General features: G+C 37.8%; 2 protein-coding genes across 3 annotated transcripts in view; one reads left to right on the top strand and one right to left on the bottom strand.

Moving 5' to 3' along the window:
- MED12L (mediator complex subunit 12L) overlaps window positions 1-14319 on the bottom strand; it is a 319598-nt gene that overhangs the window by 79588 nt on the left and 225691 nt on the right. The gene's annotated exons all lie outside the window — the stretch shown is intronic.
- P2RY12 (purinergic receptor P2Y12) lies at window positions 8712-11712 on the top strand. Its single transcript, XM_036851035.1, has one exon. It carries the CDS (start codon window positions 8780-8782, stop codon window positions 9797-9799), a length of 1020 nt encoding a protein of 339 aa, XP_036706930.1. The 5' UTR covers window positions 8712-8779; the 3' UTR covers window positions 9800-11712.

The raw sequence follows: 14319 nt of genomic DNA, 5'->3' as shown, positions 1-14319 counted from the left end.
ACCTCCCCACACCTGCCCCACAGACACAGTGAATTCAAGCACTATTTTTCCCACATGGGAGAGGAAATTACTTAGTCACAGCATCACAAAAACATACACACCGCTAAACACATTCTTTAGCCAGAGTTAAATAGTCCAGGATGTGTCCTCTCTTATGCCTGGTTTTGAATTTTTCTATCTAAATTTCTCTCTTGGATCCTATACTCTTCCATTTTCTTAGTGAAATTCCTAGCTCTATCTTTCAGTTCATCTCCTTTTCTTACCATTTGTACATGTTTGCCCATGCGACGTACTTACTCTCCCTAACAGTATCTATCCCTAAGGAGCTCACATGAGGAAAGTTTTGTCCCAGGGAAAACAAACTGCACTGTGTGCACGTAAATTAGTAATGGCTGCAAAAAAGAGCAAAGTCCTTGTGACCTGGAGAACGCCAATGTTCAATTTGGAGTACTCCACGTGTGTACTCTGCACAAAGTAGCATTTTGCTTCTTTAGCCTTGAAGTAAGAGCCTGTTTCTTCTCAGTTTCTGTCACTGTTCTCTCAGTCTCTTTTTGTCATTCTGTCTTTCTCTCACCTGCCTGCATTCAAGGCACCACTTCTTGCACTGGTTCCTTTTTTATAACATTCTATCAGAAATATACATTTGCATACTCTGCCAATCTATCTTGCTACCATGTCCCCAAATAATTAATATTTCAGGTTGTTCAAACCGAGTAAGTCTTTTCTAGAAGCTGTTATTTAATACCTTGAGTTTCAAAATCTCCTCCAAAGTTTCAAAAGGCAGACCTAACCACAGGATAAAGTCGACATAGGTAGTGATTGCTATATCTCAGTGACCTGAGCTACTTTGTCAATCTCCAACTTTTGCTGTTGTTACACAGCATTACTGATATACTTCCTGGTGGGGTGTGTACATATAAGCAAGCCCTGTAAGGGGGACAGAAGGGCGATGAGGAAACTGCACAAAACTCAGATGCCAGTCATGTGCCCTGGTGATTGTTTTCAGTTAAGGCACCTGTCAAATGGTTTTAATGTAAACCTGTGTGTGAGGGGTGATGGAAAGATGTTAGCAACAGCTGTTTATAGAGTACCTACCTACAGCAAGACAAGGTACTGAGAACCCTGAGAAAATGCAAGGATGAATGTTCCCTGATTTAAGGAGTACAGATTCAGTATCATAGAGATAGCATCTGCAGAGCTCGAACCCCAAACAGGGATGGGGAGGGAAGGTATCCCGGAAAGATCCATGTGTTCTATGAACACGGGGTACTATGGCTCCATATTGGCCCAATAACAGCCCAAGCTCAGGGTAAGAGAGAGCTGTGACTGCATCCAGGGTGTGTCACTTGCCAACGCCATGGTCCAAGATAATGAGCCTTTTTGAGCCTCAGATTCTTCCTCTGAAAAATGGTTAACACTACATACCTTATAAGGTTTTGGTGAGAGTGGCGATCTGTCTGTAAAATGCTTAGTGGCATATCAGACACAGCACCCCCTACTGTCCATTGATATTACTGCACCTCCACGCCTCCCCTGCAGGCACCCCACAGCGGCGCTGTGCTGAATTGCTCAACATTTCCCAAAGGTGCCGGGCACTTCCTTCCTTTGCTGGTCTCCTCCCGCCACCTGAAATACTCTCAACAGCCTCAACTGCAATTGTGGAAATGCTATGCATGACAGCGTCAGGTCCCTCCCTCTGTCAACTCAGTTTAGAGAAAGCCCTCACTGCAGAGGGAGGGCTGGAGAGGAGAGACTTTGGAGCATTTATCGCTGTGTAATTCACCTATTTTCTAGGTATCTGTTTAATGTCTGTCTTCCTCACTAGACCATTCACATTGATATTTTCCTTAATGGCACTGACTAGGTGCTTAATATTTGTTGGATGCATGAAATAATGAATAAATAAGTGGATTAATGAAGAAACATGTGACTAAAAGAATAGGGCAGGGATGAAGATAAAAAAAAAAAAAAAACTAGTTTAGTAGGAAACTTAACCTGATAACTAAGTGCTTTAAAAAACTGAAGAGGGAAAATGAGAGGCAGAGAGAAGTTTAGACCAAAAAAGTCTGTAGGGTGTAAACTAGGTCTTAGTGGTGGGAGTAAAAAATAAGAAGCAAAATCAAGAGGTATCTGAGGAAGTTAGGAAAGGATCAGGCATCTGAGTGAATGTGCATCTCACTGGATTTCAAGACGGACTCACTAGATAAAATTTGTTGGGGTCCGGGCGGTTGTGAGGAGGGGGGGGGAAGGAGTAGGTTATAAGGGCAGGGAGCTCATGAATTCACCGTTAGGTGAGAGGAATTCAAGGGGTAGGTGGAAATGTATTACAAATGTCTAGTACGTGGTCTGACGGCAGGTCTAGTGCAGAAGTGACAGCTTAGGGATAAGAGCGCTATGTAACTGGAAGGGATTCAAAACCCCCATGTTCTCTTTGGGCAGGGGTGGGGAGGGAAAACAGCTGCGATAGTGAAGGGGATAACTAAGCCATCAAATGATGGACACACACTCTCCATAGTTAATAAATAATCAGACAAGTCAAGGTCACAAAAGCGAGGGAAGGAACAGTTAACAACAGGGGTCATCAACAGTGTTGAATACAGTTAAGAAATCACAATGGATGCTGGCTTCTCTGACTTGTTTCTTTAAAAAAAAACCACAGGTGTGAACCTCAAAAGAGAAGTTTCTCTAGAGTGGTAGGGGCAGAAGGCAGGAAACAGGAGGTTAAAGTAAGAGCAGATGGTGAAATGGTGAAGGTGAGGGAAGTAAACCACATTTACTAGTAGTTGGGTATAAAGAACAACAGCTTGAGAGAAAAGTGATCATTGTATTAGGATAACCAATGACAAACTGGTTTCAAAGCTATGTTTCAAATGAGTCTCCATAAAGGAAATCCAGACTGGAGGGCAGATAACTGACGAAAGAGACGGGCAACAGTGGCCTCTTGTCTGGATTAACTTCAAAAGACAAGGACATCTTTCTACTTAACCATAGACAAAAAAGAAAACTGGTGAAAATACAGGGAAATCTGGAGGTGAAGAAGTGAGGAACTTGAAGACGCTTGTATTAGTTCATTGGCTCTGTTATGTTCAGGGAATTGGGCCAGAAGCAAAGCAAAGTCATGAGGTGAGAGTAAGGGGATGGAATTAAAAAGCAAGAGAAGCCTGCAGTTAGCTGGGCGAGGTGAGGCGGGGGGCGGGGGGGAACCACTGGTCAACCTCTATACGGGGCATGAAGACTGTGTTTCTGATAGTTGACATTTTTTAGGGAAACCGTGAGAGCCGTTACTAGTCTTCAAAGAGGAAAGGCAAACACATTTTAAAAGCAACTCTTTTTCAATAGCCTACAGGATTGGTTTACATCAATTCTTTGTGCATGTAGAAAATGCACAAATCTTTAAATAGCAACTTATACATGAGAATAAGGTCAATCTCAGAAAATGGACCAAATATATCCAAAGGTCTCAATGAGTTCTACTCTTTAAACTAGGTATTAAAACACCCTCAAGTTGCATAGTTGTAAAAGATCAGTACCAAAGAATTATTCTCTTGTTGATACCATGAAGGACACATTTGCGGGGTGGAGAAAGAATCCGTAGGAGAGTCCGTGGAAGTCTAGCTAACCCCTTTCACGCTAGCCCCCTGCTGTCCTTGGGTTAAACAGGTCACCTCCCCTGTAAACTGAGTTCTGAAAATCTCATCCTCCAGATCAATCACTTTCTTTCTTCAGATAATATCTCACACTCACACTTAATTGATCTTTTAAAAAAGTAGGAGGATGCACATCCAAAAACTCTGGAAGGATTGTTGTACTATAGAAATTAAAAGATGTCTCTTGAGCCAAAAGTCCTGAAAAGGGAAAACTTGGAGTTAACTGAAGCCCGATATTAGTCATCTTCATTTCTTTAAAATAAGTGATTAGAAATGTTGCCAAAACGTGTGTGTGTGTTCACAAGGATGTGATAATGGTGGTGAGATTATTAGAGCCGTGTACTCTCCTTTCACCTCCAATCATTATTTCTTTCAGCTGAAGCTTTCAATGTACCACGTTTATTCTGTTTAGAATAAAATAAATTCAAATCAATGTTACAGCAGTAATAAGGCTTGGGCTGGTGGGGGGAGATGGGTGTGTACACTGTGGAGAGGCTGTGTGAAAGGAACAAGGAAATCAGCAGCTTCTTCTCAGTATAACTCCACCTGACCTGGAGTAACTCTTTCTAATTCAAGAAAATCGGAGACTCCTTTACTTAGATTTGTGAAGGAAAGCTTTGTTCAATAATAGCTTATAGTCCACAGTGTGGCCAAGATGAGGCCTTTACCCAACAAACTCAGAGCATCCTAGGAGCATAATGGCTGTCAAGCGGTTTGACGATATATACTAGTCCTCTATTTTCAAGCAAAACACTCAAGACAAGGATGACAGATAACTGGATCACCAGAGATAGTATTCTTTTCTTGCTAGATACTGCAATGCCCAAGACTCCTTACTTTTGGAATTTATCTTATATCTAACCTGAATTTGTACACTCTAACAGGTAAAGCCAAGCTAGATGACATAAGAATGGCCTTAAAATGCATGTGCTCCATCAAAACCTTCACTAATGTCAGAATGACTGCATTTCAAAACTGTAAGATGTTAGAACTAAAACAGCCTAAGAGCTCATCCAGTGGCTTAACTACCCCTCCATCCTCCTGTCCCAACCCGGTTTCACAAGGACCACAGGGGTCCTACCATTTCAGGGCATGGCCCTCTCTGTTCACAGTAATCCTATTTGAAGCAAATACATATTTTCAGATAAGCAGACTCGATTAAATAAAGAAACCAATTAAACCACTTGCATGTAAAGATTCTAGGGTATATAGAATTACTTCACTTTTCCAGTCGTCCTCCACTGAGTAAGTACTATTAGAGAAGGTTTACAGATAGGTGTGGTTGGGAGTTAAAACCAGAGGAAAGAGAAAGTTAATTTAGATCAAGAACCGGAGCCTTTCATTTACCCCTCAAATCCCTAGTCATAGCCCTTTAGGAATTTGGAAATATAAATTCTCCATAAAGTAGCACGAATTAGTGTTCCTTTAGTATGGCATATTGCTTTGTTGAAAATAGTCATGATTTTTTTTTTTTTTTCAAAAGCCTTGTTTCATCCAAAGGTCTTAGAAACACTTCACAAACGTCCTTTAAAGTTGACAATCTGGTGTGAAGGCAAGCATGACTCCTATCTTCTTAAGAGTGTAGCCATTCCATTCATGGCATTGACCTCTTACTGTTGGGCCTCAATGTAGGGGCGGGGCATGTAGGGAGGGGTTGTGGAGACAGTGAGATGGGGAAGATTTTTGTACACAGTGGTCACAGATGCAGGCTCTGGAATCAGACAGGATGGGTTGAATAGGATGTCTAACTTCGCTGCTCTGCTCCTTAGTTTCCATCATCCAGAGAATAGAAACAAGATGATTATCTACTTCACAGAACAGTTGAGATCATACAATGAGTCAATTCACGACAATACAAGAAATCAAAATTTGGCTGTTACTATTCTGAAGTGTATGTAGCATAAAAGGTTTTTCAAAAAGTATGCTGTCTCTCTAAACCAACAAATAAGTTAATTTTCTTAAAGTATAGCATCAAACTGACACCTCTAGATGACTAACAGATAGGGATCATCATGTGACTGACACTTCCAACTGAAATTACCCAAATGCATAGCTTGATTTCAAACCCATAATGCCAACAAAATTCTCAGGTAGTTTAAATCAGTGGTCTTCAACCTTGAGTGTGTATGAGCATCACTTGGAAGGCTCATGAAACTACAGGTGAGGGGTGCATTCCTGAGTTTCTGATCCACTGGGGCTAGGTTGGTGCCCAAGAAAGTGCATTTCTCCTGATTCCCCAGGTGACGCTGAGCTGCTGTTCTGTACTTTAAAAACCGTCCTTGAAGATTATCTAACCTACACAGAGACAGACACACTCAAAACTCAGAAGAAAGAAATAACCCAAACATATGTTCACAGCAAAGATACCTACCCAAGTGGATCTGCTGGTAACAGAAGGACACTACAGTTTGAAATATTGTACGAGTGTGTACACATGCGTGAGTGCCCACAATATTTACATAAAAGGTAATATTGATACCACAGTCCCTTCATTTAATGATATATTTCCCCCAAAACACAAAAGCAAAATCAAAAGAAAAGTAATAATAATTTGTTTATATTTAAATTCTACTCTAGAAAAGCATGAAAGACACTATATAATAAGCCTGGCAATGGATACAACTGTTTCTCTTTCTTAATGTAATTTTAGAATCTTAAAATTTATAATGGGAGGAAACTGTCACCTACAAAGAGTTGCTCAAACACAGATTTAAAATAATGACATTATTAACCAGGAAAAAAACAAAGAGCAAGAAACCTAACCTCCCTAACAAGCACACATTACGAGTTAAAATGTGATTACTTGTTAAAAGGCAATATATCACCCAATGTTGAGCACATATGTTTCCAGGTAAACAAACATCTGAGAAAGCAAGTTTGTGACCTTCTCCAGGAAGCAGACATTGATAGGCTTGATCTCCACTTGGATTTATCATTTGTATGGAAAATAACCCAAAGAACTCAAAAAGCATCAACTCTATGGCAGGTTTCAGTAAAAAGCCACAAGATTTTAAATTGCTTTTTAAAAGATGACTTCTCACCCACCCTGCCCCATATTTCCCAAGGAAATAAAAGCAGAACTCCTAAAAGCAGCCAGACGGAAACACAGTGTCTGCATAGCTTTGAGTCCACGGTGTCTGAAGGTAATTTCTGATTGTGAATTTCTTCCTCTCTCCCTCTATTTCTCTCCAGAACACTCAAGACCTTACTGATGAAAGCTCAGAAGATTGTCTATCATAAAGAGTGTAAACAGCTAAACTAAGACATTAAAAGGAAAATAACCAGATGCCACTCTGCAGGTTTTATTAACTACCACATACTGGATACGTTCAAATCCTTCAGAATCAACAGAGTAACCAGGTAACTTTATCTCTAGAAGTATTTGACAAGTATATGTATTTGCACTATGATGTGTGTGTAAATTTTTTCAAGTTTTCTTAAAGTTGCAAAACTTTAATAGCAATATCGATGCAGGTACTTATATGGAATATAAATTAAAATACAAGCCGCATTAATGATGTTAGAGATAACCATTAACTTCTTCACTAAAAAAAAAAAAAAAAAACTTATACAGAACATGGAAATAAAATTCAAATGGTCTTACTTATTTTACCTTGAGTGTAAAATGAAATTTAATATAGATAGAGGGAGCCGAAATTCTCAATACCAAGAATACTTATTAAATAAGTTACAGTCTATGTAAAATGAGCATTCCCAAAGTAGAATTTCCAAAACCATCAGGGCATAAACAAAGGCAAATAGCAGTAGCAAGGAAGGTTAAATAGTGATCTTGTGTCAAATACTAGTGTTTATTTAGGGTTTTTTTTTGTTTTGTTTTGTTTTTTTAAGTTAAACAGGTGAGGAGGTATTGAAAATTGAAGCCATATTGTGACATGAATCTTAACTCGTTCTACTTTCAGTAATTAAAGAATGGAAAAAAGAATTCCACTGACATTTGGGGGAACTTAGTGCTGCCTTTGTTATATTTAAATCTTTTAAATTGAAGCATTTTTTTTTAATTTAGATATTTGTACTTTAACATTACCGTGTCTTATACTTAGGAATAATATTTTATATAGAATCAATTCCATTTGTTTTTGATGAATTAAAATTTTACAAATTTCATTTTAAGATTCAAAACTTAGATGCCAAATAATGTATTCAAGTCAAGTGTTAATTTCCTTTATAGCTGCCTGTTGTGGTATAACAACCTACGGAACCAGACAAGGACATGATTTTGGTATTTTATTTTAATTACCATTATATACACTCTATAAATCTAGAAAGTATGCCCAGGCTGTTTTGAGGAATGCCATCTGATGACTACATACAGAAGCCATTTCCTTATTTTTTTAGCATTTAAAAATTTGCACTGAATGATATTCAAGAAAACGTATGTAAAACCTTAAAATTTACTGAGCAAAGTTGGAAAAGAGATACACATGGGTTAAAATATTCGGAGCTAAAGAATAGTCTCTATGAGGCTGATTTTCGAATGGATGACTGAGCAATACAGAAGCAGAAATACCTTCCAATTATAAAAGAAAAAAAATGTTTTCTGCTTTTTATTTATTTAACAATAATTTTTCCACAAGTGATGTTACACAAATTTCTTTTCACTTTTTACTTTTAAAATTCTACTCAGCAATTATCAGTCATTTCTCCTTAGAACCCTTTGAAGGTACTAGAGGAAATGAAGCCCAGAAACAAGGATGGTGTAGGAAAAGTGACTGTGAATAGAAACAAAAAAGTTAGAAGGCGTGGAAATGAAGTTGCAGAAGAATAAAGCACAGCCCGAATATTTCTCTTCCAGATTTTATGTATGTGCCCTTTTGCCTAAGATCAAAAATGTCCTATAAAAGGCAAACAGTCAAAAAATAAGAAATACAAAGTAGCCATACCATCACACGATGTTCTTCAGGCTATTTTATTTTGCTACAGATAAAATATTTGTCACCGTGAAATATTTTGAGATTTAATTTTCTGTGTTCTTACTGTCCCAGTGAGGCTCAGACACCTCAATTTTTGTCCAAAAATGTTACCCACAGAGATGAGAGTGAAGTCAAATATCTGGGACTGAAAATAATCATCCCCTCTGTCCCCCTCTAGGTAGCAAAGAAGAAACACAAGCCATGGACAACCTCACCTCTGCGGCTGGGAATGGCAGCCTGTGCACCAGAGATTACAAAATCACCCAGGTCCTCTTCCCGCTCCTCTATACCATGCTGTTTTTCGTTGGACTCATCACAAACAGCCTGGCAATGAGGATTTTCTTTCAAATCCACAGTAAATCCAACTTTATTATTTTCCTTAAGAACACAGTCATTTCTGATCTTCTCATGATTCTGACTTTTCCATTTAAAGTCCTCAGCGATGCCAAACTGGGAACAGGACCGCTGAGAGCCTTTGTGTGCCAAGTGACCTCCGTTGTATTTTACTTCACGATGTATATCAGTATCTCATTTCTAGGACTGATAACGATCGATCGCTACCAGAAGACCACCAGGCCATTTAAAACATCCAACCCCAGCAATCTCTTGGGGGCTAAGATTCTCTCTGTCATCATCTGGGCGTTCATGTTCTTACTCTCCTTGCCTAACATGATCCTGACCAACAGGAGGCCAAGTGACAAGAATGTGAAGAAATGCTCATTCCTGAAATCAGAGTTTGGTCTGGTCTGGCACGAAATAGTCAATTACATCTGTCAAGTCATTTTCTGGATTAATTTTCTAATTGTCATTGTATGCTACACGCTCATTACAAAAGAACTGTACAAGTCATACGTGAGAACAAGGGGCGTCGGCAAAGTCCCCAAGAAAAAGGTAAACATCAAAGTTTTCATTATCATTGCTGTATTTTTTATTTGCTTCGTTCCTTTCCACTTTGCCCGAATTCCCTACACCCTGAGTCAAACGCGGGATGTCTTTGACTGCTCTGCTGAGAACACTCTGTTCTACGTCAAAGAGAGCACTCTCTGGTTAACTTCCTTAAACGCGTGCCTGGATCCATTCATCTACTTCTTCCTTTGCAAATCCTTCAAAAATTCCTTGATGAGTATGCTGAGATGCTCCAATTCTGCGTCATCTCCATCCCATAAAAACAGGAGAAAAGGGCAGGATGGTGGTGACCCAAGTGAAGAGACCCCAGTGTAAACAAACTGAGGTAATATTTCAGTCTATCAGTGTCTGGAACTCCAGACAGGCAAGCACTATGTGAAAATATTAATACTGACTAAGAAGTAGCTGAGTTAGTAACGATAACTCTTGAAACAAGTTAATAGAAGGTGACAAAAGCAATTTTCGTTTATTTGCCTGGCACTGAAAGCAATCTTAAAATGCAGAAAAGTAACCGAACAGGTAGCTGTGTAGCAAAACAAACTGCATCCAGTCACCACGCCACGTGCAAAACTACACAGAAGTCAGACGTGTAGAGTTTTGGCAAAATGGGTAACCATATAATAACATTTACGGTAATTTTTAAAATATATTACTGATCACAATGCTATTATCAACTTATTATAATCAACTAAGAATGATAAATCTGATAAAATCTTCTGACCAAATATTATACTTACATACTGATATATGTATATATACTTATACGTACTTACATATGTATATATACCCCAGTCCCTTAACCAAATGCTGACCTATTGTGATACTCATAAGTAACTGGGACATGCAAAGAACAGTAACTATTAACTTTTAATTATAAGCAAAAACTTAAGGGATTTAAACTAATTGAAATGGTAATTGATGAGACTAAATTTTTTTTTCATTAAGATAGAGGTTTTACAACTACCTTCTCAAGAAAAAGAGCAAAAATAGCAAAGTTATTAAAATAGTTGCTTTATGACATTCTAATACCAAAAACTTATGAATATATCCTTAGCACCAGAGAAACCAGTTTGCTACTATTTTGACAACTTTAGTAAATACAGTACCATCATCGATACTTATCATTATTAACTAGCTTCTAGAAACTGCCTGCGATTTGGGTTAATGAACATTTCCCTTATGAGAAAAACAAGTTAAATATGATTATGCAGTTGAACAGTATAACTATTAGCAGGAAAGTGATGAAAATGTCTGGAATTACCTGTTTGTGTAGATAATAAAAAATTTACATTAAAGTCTAAAACATACTTTGTGGGAATTTCTTTCTTCAAAGATACTAGATACTATGACTCATCTTTCATATACGCCTACATCAAACAAACCCCTTTAAGAAAAGATAGCTGCCAACACAATCCCTTTTATTACACACTATTGGGCAAAATCTCTTCTGAAGGTGACATCTCACATCAATTAGTTCATATGTAAATGAAAAAATAGGTCAAACTTATAATGTAGTCTGATTCCCCACAAGCCATATTATTTTTTATTATTAAAAAATACGTAACACACTTGGAAGTGGACACGATTTATCTCAATTATTTAGGCTCCTCAGAGGTGATTCCCAAATACAAGGCATAGAAACCAATATCTAAATATAATGTGAGAAGAAATAAAAATGGTGAGTTGTAGTAAAAGGAAGTTCACTGAACACCAATAATAATCTATTTTATTCTGCTGAGTTAAATTTCAGTACGAAGTTGAACTCATTTAACTCTCTAGATGGTATCTATTCTTGAGCGGCCACAGTTCCTTCTCTGGCACTTCTGCCAGCAAGCACTGGATGTCAGTGGAGATGCACATAGAGGCATGCATCAAAAAAGATGCATATTCGACCTACTGCTGGGGCAAAGGCAGTAGCCATTTCTGCCAGGTAAACCAATGCAATTCACTCTAATGTCATATGAGTAAGCACATTCTGTAAGAATACCAGGATATTTGAGCTGGAAGAGAAACTAAGGATCAACTAATCTGACCATCTTACTTTGTATATGGGAAAAGTGAAGGGCAGATTTACTCCTCAATCCAGTCAAGTCAGGGGTAGACAGTGGATGAAAGCTGGCCACCTCACGGTGCCAGGATCACATGAGGTGTCGGGAGACTACAGGATGGGCAGAGATTTCCTGAATAATCTTTCATTTTGGATTAAACTCATTCACTGAGATGACAATTTCCACAAGAGAAAGAAAAAAAAAAAACAAAAACAGAAAAGCTAATGGTATTACAATACTTTTGTGGAAAAAAAATTGTAAAATGTTTGGAATTATCTATGTTTTTATATATAACATGAAAAATTTACATTAAACTCTAAATCACACTTTGTTGATACTTCTATATCAAACATCAAACTGATCCCATTCAAGACAGACTGAGAGATCAGTATTTATGGAGCACTCATTATACACAGAAAGTGTCACTATCTCTAGCTTTAATAATTTTAATATACACAATACATGTCACATTTCTCAATAACTTCGAGAGACAGAAAGAGAGAGAGAGAGAGAGAGAGAGATGCCAAATTTTGTAGACTCAGGTTCAGAAGATGAGACAAACAAAATGTAGTCTTGCCCATAGCCTTAGTGGCTAACAAGTCCTAAGGGTGCTGGTTATTGGAAGTTTCTCTCAGTGGTTTCTTATATAAACAGTCTAAGGCAGGTGTGACAAACTCTAGCCTACAAGCCAAATCTAGCCCAGCACCTGTTTTGCGCAGCCTGTGACTTAAGAATGGTTTTCACATTTTCAAATGTTTGCAGGAGGAAAATCAGGAGCAAGGATAAAACTTTACGTTGCATTAAAGTATGAAATTCAAGTTTTGGTGTCCGTAAGGTTTTATTAGCACACAAGCCACACTCACTCAGGTTTTATCTATGGCTGGTTTCCTGCTACAACAACAGGGTTGAGTAGTTGTGACAGACTGCAGGGTCACAAAACCTAAATATTTACTAACTGGCTATTTAGAAGATTGACAACCCCTGAACTAGAACTCTAAAAACAGGGAGAAAAGCCCTCTGTAGAGAAAGAACCCTCTCTTCATGCATCTCGATGTTTCAGCAGTTTTGCACTGAAAACACCTACAGGTTCCTGCGGCTGACCTAGATGATCTGGTAACACCCAAAGTGGGAACTGGGATTACAATGATGCTGGTGGGAACTAAACATATGCAAGTATACTTGCAAGCCGATAAGTAAAGAGAAACAGTCTGACTTTTTTTTAGAAAATGGGAAAAGGGCAAGAAAAAAATCAATTTCCAGGAGAAATACAAATAGGCAATGAAAATATGAAAAGATATATACCCTCACTAATAAATAAACTTATATTTACATGACATGGCTTTTTTCACCTGTAAGTTTAGAATTGATTTAAAAGATTTTTAGTAATAGTGCTGGATAATCCTACTTGGTGAGACTATAAATGGGTACAGTCTTTCTGGAAAGCTTTTTGAAAATATCATTCAACATTGCAATGTATAGTTTTTGATCCAGTAATCCCACTTCTAGGAAACTTCCTATAAATATATGTTGGAACAAAATACAAAAATACATGGAGAGGTATTTGCTCTACAGCATGTTTTCAATAGAGAAAAAATAGGGAAAAAAGAAAAACTAAATGTCCATCAGTAACAGCTTAACTAAACTATGGTACCTTTATATAATGTAACCTTTTTTAAAAAAACTTGTTAGCAAATCTTCATGTACTAACATGGAATGAAACAAAGATCTAATATGTCAATACACAAATATATATATATATTTTTTTAAGTATTTTTATTTTATTAATTAATTTATTTTATTTTTGGCTGTGTTGGGTCTTCGTTTCTGTGCGAGGGCTTTCTCTAGTTGCAGCGAGTGGGGGCACTCTTCATTGCGGTGCGCGGGCCTCTCACTATCGTGGCCTCTCTTGTTGCGGAGCACAGGCTCCAGACGCGCAGGCTCAGTAATTGTGGCTCACAGGCCCAGTTGCTCTGCAGCATGTGGGATCTTCCCAGACCAGGGCTCGAACCCGTGTCCCCTGCATTGGCAGGCAGATTCTCAACCACTGCGCCACCAGGGAAGCCCTATATATATATATTTGCACACACACTGGTATGTATATGTAAAGGGAATTAACTTTCACTTTCTACTATATATGTCTATATTTGAATTCTTTAAACTGGTTTTCCTTTTATAATAAAATTATGAAACTGGATATTAATATATGTGTTTCAGATAATAGTGTGAATTTATTGCCTGTTTCCAGTTATATGTAGAGATTCTCAAATATTAAATTTATTTATATACAGATCATTACAGTTAATGTTAAACTGCATAATTTATTTTAGATTATTACCACCTTGGGTTAATTCATTGTGGGATTTTAAACACTTTCATATAATCTGAGAAAGTACCGTGGTATCCTTTGATGGGAAGTAAAAGGCTCTTCTATGAGTACAGGAGTTCCCACTTTGACTTTCATTCCAAATGAAAGCAAATACTTCCTCATCTTTTCAATTATTATTTATATGGTAGTGGTTATATCAACATGAACATTATACTGTTGACTCTGATCCAAAAGACAATCCCTAAGGAGACAGCAAATGCAAAAAGTAGTTTATTCCCATTTGGCAGGCTTCTAATTTCTATGACTTTTCCTTACATATTTGATTCTCTCCTGATCCTACTGCTATGAACCAATTTATGTTTTCAACCTGGCACCTCACTCTGAGACTAAGAGTTTCACAAGTCCCTGAAACTTTATAGTGGATTGTATCTCCTTACTCATCAATCAGTAATACCCAGCTC

Source organism: Balaenoptera musculus, chromosome 4 (genome assembly GCF_009873245.2).
Source record: "Balaenoptera musculus isolate JJ_BM4_2016_0621 chromosome 4, mBalMus1.pri.v3, whole genome shotgun sequence".
Taxonomy (NCBI): domain Eukaryota; kingdom Metazoa; phylum Chordata; class Mammalia; order Artiodactyla; family Balaenopteridae; genus Balaenoptera; species Balaenoptera musculus.
This window is presented reverse-complemented; position numbering and strand designations above follow the sequence as displayed.